This window comes from Myotis myotis, unplaced genomic scaffold, assembly GCF_014108235.1.
Source record: "Myotis myotis isolate mMyoMyo1 unplaced genomic scaffold, mMyoMyo1.p scaffold_m19_p_1, whole genome shotgun sequence".
NCBI classification, from domain to species: Eukaryota; Metazoa; Chordata; class Mammalia; order Chiroptera; family Vespertilionidae; genus Myotis; species Myotis myotis.
The window spans coordinates 94,029,181-94,043,681 of NW_023416313.1; the positions used below are offsets into that span (position 1 = coordinate 94,029,181).

Here is a 14,501-nt window from a genome sequence, read left to right on the forward strand (position 1 = left end):
TCCCTTCCCCGCGCTAGGAAAGCGCTGGTCTGCATGCAGCATTTCAGCTTTCACTAGCTCTCCTGAGTCCTGGCACCGGTAAGCGGCGGTTCTCTGAGCCTCCTTCCTTCTCCTGACCTCCGCCTCTGGGGCCTCCTCTTTTCCGACACCCCCATACCCCCCATCTTAACCTCTTTTCTCCCTGGGGGAACTAAAAGGAATGCCTTGCGGGAGTCCTCCCGCCCCCCACACCCCTCGCCCCGCGCTGCACGCAGATCCCGCGGCCTCTCCGCGCTCGCTGGCGCACAGGGGCCGAGCCGTGCAGAGGAACCGGAGCGGGAGGGCTCAGCTTAACGGTCCCGCGGCCGCACCCCGAGCCCCGCGCCCCGCCCGGCGGCGCCGCAGCTGCTGCCGGCCCGCCCCCTGCGTCATGACGCGGGCGCCCAACGCGGAAGCCCTCGCGGCGCGCCTGGTCCAGCCGCGGGCTGAGCGCGGAGCCGCGGGCGCAAGATCCCCGCCGGGCGCGAGCGGAGCGCAGCCTCCTATCCAGCTACGCCGAGCGGGCCGAGCGGGCGGACGGGCCGAGCGGGGCACGGCGCGCAGGGGCACCGCGGGGGGATGCGGCTGCCTCCCCGGGCCGGCGAGTAGAGAGGGCGGGTCCCCGGCCTGGGAGCGCGACGGTGGAGGGGACAGAGGCGGCGGCCATGGCGACCCCCGGCAACCTGGGGTCTTCCGTGCTGGCGAGCAAGACCAAGACGAAGAAGAAGCACTTCGTAGCGCAGAAAGTGAAGCTGTTTCGGGCCAGCGATCCGCTGCTCAGCGTCCTGATGTGGGGGGTAAACCACTCGGTAAGGGCTCGGGCTGCGGCAGCGGTCTCTTTCCTCCTCCTCCTCTTCCTCCTCGCTCCCTCCTACTGCAGCTGCTGCCAGGCGTGGAGCTCGAGCGGGGCCCTGGCCCTCCGGGTGCTCGCCCTCCGGAGCTGCCCTCCTGCCGCGGAACCTCGGCGCCCCCATCCTCGGGCGCACGCCCGCTCCACCGGGCCGCCCGCGCGCCCCGTGGACCTCCCTGGGACCTGGGTCCGGATGCAGGACGGGGGAATCCCTTCTGCCTTTGAGCTCTGCGGTCGGTACCGGTGTCATCCCCGTCCTGTCTCCGCAGCCTGGGAACTGGGAAGTTTGTGCGGGCGCGGCTCGCGGGGCTGCCGGGGCCGGGGTCCAGGCTGCCGCGCTCTCCTGCGGAGCGCGGCGGGGACGCGCGGTGCTCCGCCGGCGGCAGGTGTACCTGTCCGAGCAGGAGCGTCCGGAGCCTCCCCGCGGGGCGACGGGGTGAGAACACTGGAGGTCGGGGGATCTGGGCAGCAGCTTTAGTGCTTAGGTCCTTTCCCCCCTCTCCTTTGGAAACTATATTATTGGAGATAAGCACCCTTTTTTTGACAAAGGAAAAGCCAATGTAAATATGGCCCTGGGGGTTAGCGTCTCTCCCGCATCGCCCTGCCGCGGTGCCGCGGTGCGGGCTGAGGTGTGCTCCGCGGGGAGGCATCCTCTCCGCCCTCCCCCACCTTGGGAACCAGGCCGGAGTCACCCACTGCGCAAGGGCGGCCTGGGGATGACCGCAGGAGGGGGTCTCGGCGGGCGCCAGGGAAGGCTGGCTTGAGTGGAACGCGCCCGTTTTGGGGTTTCTTTGAAAGGCTGTAGCAGAAGCCTGGACAGGTTAGCTTAACGGACAGCCGGAGGTGGTGGAAGATGCGCCGCTGCGGGCTCTGCGGACTGCGGGTTGAGGGTTTGAAATAGCCTCCTGCTGATCTCAATAGCGAGAAACTCCTGCCGTTTTAATCTCCTCGGGATCAGGAAACATGATAGGAGCTGTTGGCTGAGCCATGAAAGTTTAAATGAGCCTGTGAATTTTGACCATGACCTTACCCTTTGCGGTCAGTTAGCATCTGGGGGAAAGTGTAAGCTTGCTTTCCTTACGTTTGATTTCAATGTATGTCTGTGTGCCCTTTTCAGCATAATAGAAATGACAAAAAAAAAAAAAACACAAAAAAACGGTGCTGATTTTTTAAAAGAAAATTCTGAATTTAATGAAGTTGTTTAAAATGACTCAAAGCATTGCATTTTTCTTTTCCAAGTTGGGGAAAAGTTGAAAGAGTATCAGATTGACTGTGTTTGCATGGAGCGACTGTTTTTAAGAAGGCTGAGAAATGATTACTTTTATCAGCCTAATGCCTGGTCCATTGAAGTTCATTTTAACTTCCGGAGAACTTTTTTTTTTAAAAAAAGCAATTAGAAATGTAAGCTTTCACAACAGCATGCATTATTGCACCAAGACACTAAGTTTTATTACAGTAAATAAAATGAATTTTTTCCTATGTCTGCAACTTAGAGTTAGGTTTAATTCTGTTAGTAATTTTAAAATTATTTATGTTCGTTTCTTTTTTTAAAAAAAAATAATGTTAGTTCCATATTTATGGGTGCTTTTATCTCCTTCAGAGTTCTGATACTTTGTTTAGGAGAGTGCCTATGTCTGAGGGTTTAATCTAGTAAATTAGTGTCAACAATATGCTGTTAAAACAGAGTGTGACCTCTGGGAATTAGTCTGAATTCCAGTTTACTTTAGAAAATGTTAAATTGTACATGTTTTACTGTAACCACTTATGTTGCTACTTTATATTTATGAACTGCTATATTTGTTTTAGTTTTTTTAATTGAAAATACTTTGAAACTGCTTAAGGTTCATAAAAGTACGATTTGCAGATAGTGCATTTTGTATTATTTAATTATTTTTTGCTTTCAAGAAAAGTTAGCAATTCTGTTTAGTCATCCAGAGAGTCAAGTTTCCATAGCATGTAATGCAACCATGTTATTCATTCAGCAAATGCGTATTAGGAACAAAAAAACACCAACCACTGTGCAAAGATTGCTAAAAATGCCACTCATATTTTTGTCCAAGTATTTTTGAGGGCATTGAGCTGACATAAGAAAAGTTTATTTCACAGTGTTCTTTTTCGAAATATCTATTTTCTTTGTTGTTTTTGAACAAAAAGAAATGAAGTGTATATAAAAATGAAATCTAAGCATTTAAGATGCCATGTGTTTCTGGTTGATTTTAGTTTAGGCAACAGCATTTAGATGCCATGTGTTTCTGGTTGATTTTAGTTTAGGCAACAAAGTTTAACATTAGGCAAATACTTTTATATGACCTTGTGTGCGCCAAAGTCCATATTATGATATGAGAATAAATAGGTCAGCGTTATTAAGGAGCAAGCACAGTGTTGTATATGAATGGGATATTTGAGAAAGCACAGCAGAGAAGGAACAGATCATTCAAATCCAGAGTCTTTTCCTACATTTCTAATGTGATCAGAGTAACAGGAAAGGATTGCCAGCAATAGAGCAATATTATGCTTTTAAAATTCATTTGGACTTGTCTTAAGGACAGTTAGAAATAACCATACTTTTGGAACAGTAAAGGGGAACTGAATATGTATTTTATCATGCATGCATCTTCTCAGGAGTAGAGAACTTCTGCATACAATGGTAATATGCTAATTGGATCTGTGTACTACTTCTCTAATTCTGTTGACCTTGGGCATGTTGACTAGTTTTTGCATCAATGTTTGCATCTGTGAAGTAAGGTGATTGGACTGGATGATTTCCAAGTTTTTTTTCCTAGCTTCAAGATTCAACTATTTTTAGAGTCTACTAGGTTTAAAGCATTATATATTAGGATGCACAGACTAGGGGTAATAATAGTATTTAATACAAGAGTCATTGCTATTATAACCTTGCAACAGCATTCAGGGAATTTTCAAGACCATGACTAGAGGGAAGGAAATCGGTAGTGACTGGGAGAGATGTGTGAATTAAGAGCTTATTGGATTGACTGTAGTTGGACTACATTGCAGTCTATTAAGTCAAAGTCTACTTGATTGAAATGTAAAAATTTGCAACCAAGGCAGGAATTTTCAAATCCATTGTGGCTATAATTCTCAATCAGAATAATACTGACTTTGTGTGGTTAATTTGATATGTTACTGCTTTCCAATTTAAAATACCCATCAGTAAATGGATCACTGCCAATTTTTAAGCATTTTAAGCAGAGAGTATAATTGAATACATAGAGGAAAAGACAATTTAAGAAGGCAATTTTGCCTTATTATATTTGGAATTAAACTAAAAATGATCAGACAGTTAGCTTCTTAAAATTATATTTTAATAGTGTGTGGAGCATGAAGAATGATCTGAGCTAAGACTTGTTTTAAACATATTCAAAAAGATATTTATGCAGAGTGAAATGTGAGCCTTTTAGATTATATTTAAAAACCTATTTAAATATCTAGAGGAAGACATTATCCGTATAGAAAAATTTTGAAGGATATAAAATTTGTTTAAAACAAATGTAGTATTTAGAAGTAGCCATTATTAATATTAGAGTCTCTTGGCTGCAAGCCATAGAAACGCAAATGAATTTAGGCAAAAATTGAAAATATTCAGGAGTTTTGGCGGTCTTTGGGGAGGTGAGGGTTAGTAACCAAACCAGGAGAAGGACAGGAATGGTGCTGGGCTTCCAGAACCATGGGAACCAGTGCTTGAGTGCTGCTGGGACTTTTCTGTCTTTTTTTTTTTTTTTAAGAAATGGGAAGAGAGAGAGAACATCAAGTTTTGTTGTTCCACTTGTTTATGCACTCATTAGTTGACTCTTGTATGTGCCTGCATGCCTGACGGGATCGAACCCATAACCTTGGCTAATCGCCCTGATGCTCTAACCAACTGAGCTACCCAGCTCAGTTTTTGGCTTAATTCTTTCTCATCGCTGACAGGGCAGGGAACTAATGGCTCCTGAATTACATTTTGTACTTTCTGCCCCAAAAAGGGACTTTCTGTCTCTGGTTCTGTTATAAAAATCCCATGGAAGGATTTCGACTGGGTTGACTTCGGTCATTCTCGGCCACCCCCAGGAACTGAGCAGTGGTTAAAAGGGGGCAGCTTCTGCCTGGTGGAGTTGGGGGAAGAGCAGTTCCCCAAAGAAGGGAGAGGGCCTCACAGACAGTGGCAGGCAGGTGCCTGTCCTCATGACAGAGCGGGGTTGTTTATCTTGGTGCTGTGTGCCACATTCTGTGTGTTTTGGTGAATATGTGGTTTTCTGGGCAGAATATTCACAGCTTTCGTTATATTCTCAATGAGTCTGGGACTTGAAATAGGTACATAACTGCATTGGAGAAATAGTGATGTCCTTTAGGTTTGTGGGCTTATATTTGAGCACTGGAAAAGGCAAAGGAAAACCAGATTTTAAAATGAAATATATGACTATGAAATACTAACGGAATAGAACCCAATAAGGCCATTAAAATAATAATTAGCTGGACATTAGATGAAACTCATTGAATAAATGGGACCCAACTAATCATTCACTCAAGAACAATCTCACACTATTTTCCTTCCCCTTGTAGAGGAGAGAAGAATGCCCAGTAGACATACACCAAGTTTATGGTCAGGGAAATCGTTTCAGAGCCCCTAAAATATGGGGTAATGGCCTGAGAACAGAATACATTTCTTCTCAAATACCTCAGAGTGAACCTGAGTATTTAGAATGGTGCACATGGGAGGGCAATGATTTCTCTTTCTACCGCGGGATTGTCTGCTATGCCTTTCGAAAGATTTTTCGGCAAGAATTGTGATAAACAAAATCTACCTTAAGTTGATTAAAAAATGCAGCCAACCAGAGTAATTAATTCTGCCAACATACCCTTTGAAATGTAAATTTTGGAACTGAAGGGAATTGGTGTAGTTTGACAAAATGGTTTGTGGGCAGACAGATTAGGTTCACATCCTGCCCTCTGGGCGCTTTGAGCAGATAGATGATTCCTCCATTTGAGCCCCAGTGTACTCTTTCTGAAAATGGAGATGATGGTGGTTGCCTCACAGAATTATTTTGAGGGTCAAGTAAGATTATATATTTAAACCCTGGCACTGGCCCAGCCGCCGTAGCTCAGTGGTTGAGCGTTGACCTGTGAACTAGGAGATCACGGTTTGATTCTCTGTCATAACACATGTCCCAGTTGTGGGCTGGATCCCCAGTGTGGGGCGTGCAGGAGGCAGCTGATCAATGATTCACTCTCATCATTGATGTTTCTGTCTCTCTCTCCTTCTCCCTTTCTCTCTGAAATCAATAAAATAGAATAAAATAAAATAAAACCTGGCCTGTAATGAGCACATTTTGGGGGATTTAGTAATTGACACCTAGAAATTCTCAATTTCAGATGCATTTAGGCTGGTAGCATATTAATAGGCACTAGACATGTGTTTCTCAAAATATAATGTGTGTATTCATCCCTTGGGGACACTTAAGAAATGCAGATTCTGACTCACGTCTGGGGTAAGTCCTGTTCTTAGGTGATTTTTATCATGTTCTTAGGTGATACTGATGCTGCTGGCCCACGAGCCATACTTGAAGTAGCGAGACAAAAGAAATCATGTTAAAATAGGAGAAATATTCCAGCTTCGTCCCCTGATTGCATGTGATGAATCCTTGGAACAGAGGTGTCCCATATTAGAGTTACAAAAGTTAGGAGAAGGAATTGTGTGTTGAAAAGGGATAAAAAAAAAAATTGTTTTTGACTTAAGAAATGTTGAATTGCAGGTGATGTTGAGTAAATATTGTAGTGACAGTGCCCACCCGTGGGGTGTTGGAAGGTGGCATTGGAACTCAGGAGCAAGGGTGGGGTGGGGATGGAGGGTTGAGAATTGTCCAAGGGGGTGAATGGGTCTCTGAGGGAGAAGCTGGAGCCCTGGAACACTGGCTTTGAGGGAAGGAATGAGGAAGAAGAAACAGAACCCAAGAGAAAACTCAGCAAGAAGGCCAGCAGAATCGGATGCTCCAGACATCACGGCGTTCGTTCATGGATGTACTTTTTGAGATAGTGGTTTAGTATATATATATGTGTGTGTGTGTTTGTGTGTGTGTGTGTGTGTGTGTGTAGTAGGTGAAAGATGCTATTTTATTTAGGAATACCTAGATATTTTCCTTGACTCCATTTCTTCCTTTCCATTGTCACCTCTACCAATCCTAACCAGATTTATTTCCCTCTTTCTGTTAAAAATGCCTTCTAGCGTATTTCCCTGTTTCTCATCCACATTTACTTTTTCGCCATGGACCCCTTCGACAGCCTGGTGAAGGCTATGGTCCCTTTCTTAAATAATGCTTTTGAATGAATAAATGAACATAGTACATAGGACATATACTATCAAGTTCACAGATCTCCTGAGCTCTATCCAGGGACCAGTTAAGAATAAGGAGGGGTGTTATGGGGTGGGAAATGGGGGGAGCACGCAGTAACCGGGAAGGATTCTACATAGTAGGAACGTAACACAGGCTGAATTAATTGCCTGCTGAGACCACAGTGCTAGTAAGTGGGTGGTGTGATTCAAACTTAAACCCTTAACCACTGAGCGGTGCTGCCTGGACATGCCTGTGAATTATTCATTTCTTTGAGATCTTTTCTTTCCTTAGTCTTAAAAACTTTGACCGACAGGGTACAGTGGTCCCCCGTCTCCACAAGAGATATATTTCAAGACCTCTGAGGATGCCTGAATATCCATGGGGATATTACCAAGCCCCAAAAGTACCATTTAATTTATAAATCAGTCAGACTAAGAGATTAACAACAGTCACTAATAATAAAACAGAACAATGATAACAATATACTGTAATAAAAGTTACATGAATGTGGTCTTTCTCCCTCTGTCTCTGTCCCTCTCTCTCCGTGTCTCTGTCTCTTTCTCTCCTGACCTGATGACTGAGGTGGGTATGAAGTGACTAACTGGGGTAGTGGATATGCTAGGCAAAGGGATGATTCACGTCCTGGGCGGGATCCAGCAGGAAGGTCTTTATTTCTGGGCCGCTGTTGGCCACAGGTAGTGGAACTGGGGAAAGCAGAACCATGGCTCAGGAGTGGCTACTCCATTAGCTATTGATATGGAGGAAAACTATTTGAAAACACCTTTTCCTTTACAGAAAGTCATTGCTTATGTTCAGAGCATGTAGGAAGTGTGTGTGTGTGTGTGTAATATATTCATGACAAGTGTTGTAGGGAGTTTTAAAACAGTAACCTACCTAAAGATAAGTCTTTACATTCAAAGTAAGTCTTTGTAGCCACACTGGCCAGGCCCACTTTTTAAAATTTTTTTTTAATAAAAGGAGATAATAATAGTACCTATTATAGAGGGTTGATATTGTGGATTAAATAAGTTAATACTTGTGAAATATCTAAAGAGTTGCTGGCATATGCTAAGTTCTTAGTAAACGTTAGCTGTCATTATTATTTAAAAATAGTTTAAATGATAAAACATGTTAAATTAATTGTTATCTTGAGCTGGTTCATATATGTGAAGTCACCATTGCACCTGACATTCTTGTGCATCTTTAAGTCATATATTATTCATTTTAGAATTGCCTTTGTGCCCTTGCTTCAGTTTCTGCATCTGTTTTGTTAAAATGTTCTTTCTTATATTTTTAATGATTCTACTAGTGATCAGGTTGTGTGAGGTGTTTAGATTCATTTAATTTAGTTCAGATTCCTTAGTTGCAAGTTATGTCAGCTATTGATTTGATAGTTTACTTTTTTTAAACATAAAAGACGCTGTGCAAGATGCTTGGGCTGGAAAATGAATCAATTATAGACCCTGCCCTCAAGTTGCTTATAAGTGCAGAGGAGATAGGTATATGTACAGGGCGGCACAAAAGCATGTTAACTGTTGTTCATATGAAAAATAATATAATAAAAAAAATAATACAAGAATAAATCCTGTGTTTTGTGTACTTACCCACCCACCCTGTATAAACAACAGGAGTGATGGGGGTACTGGATAGTCAGAGGATAAGCCTCACAAAGGAGACATTTGCGTAGGGGAGGAATGGAGATGAGGGCGCTGGGACCGCTGGTGGAAAGGCCTGAAGGCCGGTGCTGGCGGTGTGTTTAGGGAACTGAAGGGAAGCCTGGGTGGCTGGAGCAGAGTGAGAAATGGGGCGAGGGGTAGGAGATGGAGGCCGGGACTGGGTTTGGTTACTTCTCCCAGGACTCTTGGAGAAGGGTTCGGGAAGTTGGCGTATAATCTTCCAGCTGAAGAAGGCAAAGAAAGGCATATGTGGCCAAGGGGTCCACACTGGCGAAAGGAAGCAGGCTGAGTGGAAGATGTAGGCGGTCTGGTATGGCGATTCACTCAGCGTTTCTCACAGAACGGTGGCATCCGCTGTTGCCTGGAGCCCGTTAGGAAGGCAGGGTGGTGGACCCTGCACACAGTCGGGAGCAGGATGTTCATTTTAACAAGACAGGTAATTTGTAAACATTCTAGTTTTGAGAGGCACTGGCTAAGGGAAATCTTTGGTTTCAAACCCTGGGGTTTCTTGGAGGTGCCTAAGAGGCTGTGGGCAGGGGGCTGAGCTGATGGGGGAATTGAGTCTCTACCTCAGCTTCATCCAGAGCAGTTCCCTTTGCCCTCCTCCCCCACCACTCCTCCCCCTCCTCCTCCTCCTCCCCCTCCTCCTCCTCCTCCTCCTCCTCCTCCTCCTCCTCCTCCTCCTCCTCCTCCTCGTTCCCCTTTTCTTCCTCTTCCTCTTTCCCTTCCCCTTCCCCTCCTCCTGGATCCCCTCTTCCTCTTCCTCCTCCTCTTCTTCCTACCCCTTCTTCCCGCTTCCTTTTCTCACTGAATACATATTGTTTTATATCCAGGGGGAGTATGTACAGGAGCAAAAAGTTTCTGCAACCAAGAAGAAAACCACAGAGATAAATTCTGGGAAATGTTAGAAGGTGGTTGAGAAGGTATTTTTGAGGCCAGATTTCAAAGGGCCCCATAACTGATGCTTGCCAGAGAAAAACGTAAAAACAGTTTTGACAAGGGCCCCTTTAAGATGTACCATAACTCTCAAGTGGCACTCAGCCCTGAAATTTTTACTATTCCCACTGGCATGTTCTGTGCTCTTTGGAACTATTTCTTACTCCCCCCTCCCCCGCCCCCCAAACTTGCATCTAGCGTTTCGTGTCTTCGCCCTCCCACAGCTGGTAATCTTTAGAAAACGTTGACCAGAGAAGCCACCCACTTCCGTTCTTCCTATCGCCCAGTCTGCTGACTTTTGCACAGTGGAGTCCCTCAGCCTGCAGACAGGCTGGAGGGCTCCACTGTGGTTTGGGAGCTTCTAGTCACACATGGCTATTTAAATCTCATTTAATTAAAATTAAACCTTAAGATTCAGTCTCATATCAAGTGCTCAGCAGGGTAATGAGGGCGACGGCTGCTGTATCAGATGTGTGGATAGACTCTCCATCTTTACAGCACTCTGTTGGACGGCACTTGCTGCTCAGGGCCTCCCATCTCGGAAACAAAACCAACAGCCACAGCAGCAAAAAACCTGCCTTTGATGTCACATCTCTCACTGTAGCCTTGTCCATTCTGTTTCTGTGTGCCTTTTTGCAGCAGACATGGAGAAGTCTCGTCCAAAGCTGTCGCCTCCTGTGTCTATAGTTGCTGTCCCCCTTCACCACCGGACACTGTATCTGTGTCATCCGCCAACCTGGCTCTCATCCTCACCACGGCCAGGAAACTGCTCTTGTCAGTATCACCGGCTCCGATGGTGTTCATGTTTTTAAATCCAGGAGTGGTGCTGTATTTATTGTCTTCTCTTCTTTTCCTTCTGCCTCACCAGCCACTCTGTCTTAGATGCCTACCAGGTTTTTCTCCTTTATACAATTCAAACTGCTGGAGTGCCCCAGGTTCTGGCCAGGGTCTTCTTCTATCATGTATACGTTCTATCTGCCTGGTCTTATTCTTATGTAGTCTCATAGCTTCATGCTGACGATTGAGACATTTTGGTCTTCTTGTAACTCTGACTTCCCTGACAGGCCCCATCGTCACTTTCTCGCCACATATCTTCACTTGAATACCTAATAGGCCTCTCAAATGTGTGTCCCAAACAGGACTCAGCTTCCTCCCCCTGCTCTGCCCGCCTCCTGTCCTGCCCTAAACCAGTTTCGTCCCCATCTCCAGTAAACAGCCAGAAACCTGGGAACCAACCTTCATGCTTCCCTTTTCGCCAGCACTTTTATTTTTGAGCTCCAAATGTTCATACTCCTCTCATTTAAATTCTCTTTCTCTAGAACTCGGCAGTAGCCTGCAGGTCTCCCTGTGCTCACCCTTCTTGCCCTGTTTCAATCCAAATCCTCTACAGCGGCGGCAGAATGGTCTTTCTGAAATGCAAATATCATGTCACTTCAGTGAACCTTCCAGAGGCTTCCCGTTCCACGGCCAGTATGGCTTGCAAGGTCTTACTGGCCTGGCCTCTGTTTCCCTCCTTGCCCTCAGCCCTTACCACTCTCTTCGTGACTTCTTCTTTTTCTCTTCCTTAAACAAGCCACGCTCAGAGCAGCCACAGAGCTTCTGCCTTTATTTTCCTCTTTGTCTGGAGTGGCTGGCCCCTGCTTGTCATTTTAGTCTCTCGGCTAAAAGGGTTGCCTTTTATGGCCTTTCTGACCTACTCATCTAAAATAGTCCCTTCACTGTCCTATTATTCTTTTATTTTCTCTGTGATACTTAATACTCGGAAACTGAGTTGTTTGCATGTTTGTTGTTGATCTCCCCAGCAAGGGTGTTGCGTTCCACAGCAGCCGAGACTGTCTTATTTGCTGCCTAATCCTTGCACTTAGAACGGTACATATATGTAGTAGGCGCCCAGTAAATGTTGAGTGAGTCAATGGAGCTGGGGTTCTATGAACTATAGGCCATGAGTGCTCAACTGGTGGACCCTGAGCCCTCCCGTCATCACCATGTGAAACTTATTTTTGCTAAGAGTGAGCTGAGGATTTAAGAGCGTTTTGCTGCGCAGCTTGTGCAATGCATTAGAGTGGGGGAAACGGTGCTGCAAATTTGTGATAAGAGGTGTGGGGTAACTGGGAGCTGACATCAGAGAAAGAGCTATGTTTACAGCAACATGCGAGACCTTTGCCTCGTGACTATAGCAGAGAAGGGTCAGAGAGGAAACAGCTTGTCGTAGAAAGTCACCAAATAAATCATGTGAAGACTATGGACGCACTTCTAAAGAGTCAGAGACATTCCATAGGAGAGTGTGCTGCAGTGTCATTTCTGATTTATTCCACATGGTTTGGACTTTTTAATGGCTTCCGTTATGCCTCTACAAATTCTAGTATTCAGAAGTTAAATTTCAGATGTTTGAAACATTGTAAGAATAGTGATAATTCCAGTATCTCAAATCTGTATGGGTCTCTTTCTACCGTGTTATGTTTTTTGCTGGTTCTTAAATGGGGCCTCATTTCTATACTTACTTGGCAATTTTTGGCTGAGAGCTGCTCATTTCCCTTGGATAATTATTTGGGGAGGATTCTTTGAGTCCGAGGGTGAAAGTGTGTTTCTCTAGAGGGGACTGTTTGTTGTCAGGTGGCTAGGGCTGCTATATACCAAAGCCTTTTAAAACTAAACTTGCAGCTTGAAATTTTTTTGAACCTCCTGGGAATATAAATTTGAGCAGCAGTTTCCTGGGGGTGGAATGGTTTATATTTGGTCCGCCCTTACCCTGAAGGTGTGACCATCCTGGGTCCTACCCTTATGGGGAACGGGTTTCCTGTTAACGGGCCTGCGGCATTTTCAGGGAGCCAGCCGATCTTTCTTCAGGTGCCATTATGCTTCCCCTCTTGTATTTTTATGGTTGTCTGTATACTTCTCTTGCAGATAGTCCTATTGAAATTGCTTCTGTTTGCTTTATTTTCTGTAGGCTTGGTTATTTAGGATTAGAATCATATCCATAAGCTGAGACATCCGAACATGCAGAGCTTACTGTTATTTGTCATTGTAATAAACATACGTTGGTTTTATTGGTCACACTCAACTTTGAGAAAGGTATTCTATATTAATCAACTCAAGAATGACCTGTGTAACATGCCATACCACATAACCTGCACAAAGGTGCCGGGAGGAGGGGTGTGTGGGGACTGAAATCAGTATTGCCACCAGCTCACTATGGAGACGGCTGCGTTAGCCAGAAACGTGGACCCTTTTTGTCATTTGCCTGCACAGAGGGAGCTCATTTTAAGATGTGCATAGGGGTGCCCTCTGTACTAGCAGCCACCCTGCTTTGCTCTGCATCCAGAATTTCTCGCGTCAGATTCCTAAACATTGGTATCCTTAAGGAAGCTTTGAGGTGGTGTTTAAGTTGGATAAAAGGAAAAAATCGTGGCTTATAAAGTCCCCTTACAAATTTGAATCTGCTCTAGAAATTGCATGATTATGTTGTCTTTTCTGCTACATGCATGCTTCTATAATGCAAATTAGTTTACACAAGATGGGTAAATAGGGACTGATGACATATGATGTGGAAATTGGTCCAGGCACAATTTTCCTTGAACATGTCACTGAACAGGTAACAGCAGCTGGATGTACTAGTACAGTACACAACATGGCCAAAGGCAGCAGACCAGGTCGGACAACAGGTCTTGCTCACTCATCTTGGTTCATCCTCTTGACTCAGGGGGCCAGGTGCTTGGTCTTGGAAGTACTGATTTCATGGTCTCTCCGATCTTTGTGTGTTTTGTCCTCGTCTCTATAACTTGGGAGCTCAGTCATTTCTTACAATCATTCCTTTCCATTGAGTGATCTTCACAATGTATGTTTAAAGATAAAGTTCATTTTGCATTTATTAGGAATTACATAATTTTAAAGCCTGAAATATGTATTTTTAATATTTTTTAAGTATTGTTCCATAGGTTTTGAGTAGTCTGCTTGAAATCTGGTTTTAGTATGTATTCAGAACTTAGTTTACATATAATATTATAAATAGAAACATTTGTATACACAGTTTATTTTGCATAACTATATGGAATTCCCCAACTCACCCCAAAACACACAGTCATTGTCATTGCTCCGTTTCCAGGGGTAACCAGGTATAAATGTGATAGAAGCCTTGCTGACTGAGACATCCATACTCCTAAAAAATTTGAAGACATTGATCTACTGGTAAACAAGCAGAAACTTAATTTCTTTATGGGCCTCTTGAATTTCTTTAGTAACCCTCCTGCTACCTGACCATGCTGCCCACCCCCCCCCCCCGCCCCCCTTCACACTCTCAGGTGTCTGGTTTGCTCATATATCTTTCACAAGTTGATCCAGACTTCTTAAGTTTCCATGCTCCCAAATTACCTGTCTCACTGCGCTACTAATCGGCTTTATCTTTGAAAATTTGCTCTAGCTTCCTTCTATGCCCAGAAACCTGAGAAAAAACCTGCTTTTCAATTGACCTCTCTCTCATAGAACCCAACTTGGAATATGTTTCCCCATAGAAACTAGCCAACTTACAAATGAACATTTGGAACACAACCTATTCATAAATTAGATTCTGCTCCCCATAGGTGAAAAGTTCAAATGCTTTGGCATGGAAAGAATTGTCCAGAAACAATTATGAGAAGCCCATAAAGCACTTTTTTTTTTTTTTTTGCATATGAGCCAAAGTAGGAGGGCAGGAGC

At 44.7% G+C, this 14,501-nt stretch overlaps 1 protein-coding gene across 3 annotated transcripts in view; it reads left to right on the plus strand.

Moving 5' to 3' along the window:
- The first annotated feature begins 478 nt into the window (after positions 1-478).
- The window catches only part of PIP4K2A (phosphatidylinositol-5-phosphate 4-kinase type 2 alpha), a 175,986-nt gene continuing 161,963 nt past the window's right edge, over positions 479-14,501 (plus strand). Inside the window, exon 1 of one of the 3 annotated variants that reach the window (XM_036345084.1) lies at positions 479-827. In XM_036345084.1, coding sequence (XP_036200977.1) covers positions 684-827 — 144 coding nt within the window. In that variant the 5' untranslated portion in view covers positions 479-683. Of the gene's footprint in view, positions 828-13,911; positions 13,995-14,501 lie in introns of those variants that run through there. The other 2 variants (XM_036345090.1, XM_036345116.1) reach the window with 2 other exon arrangements.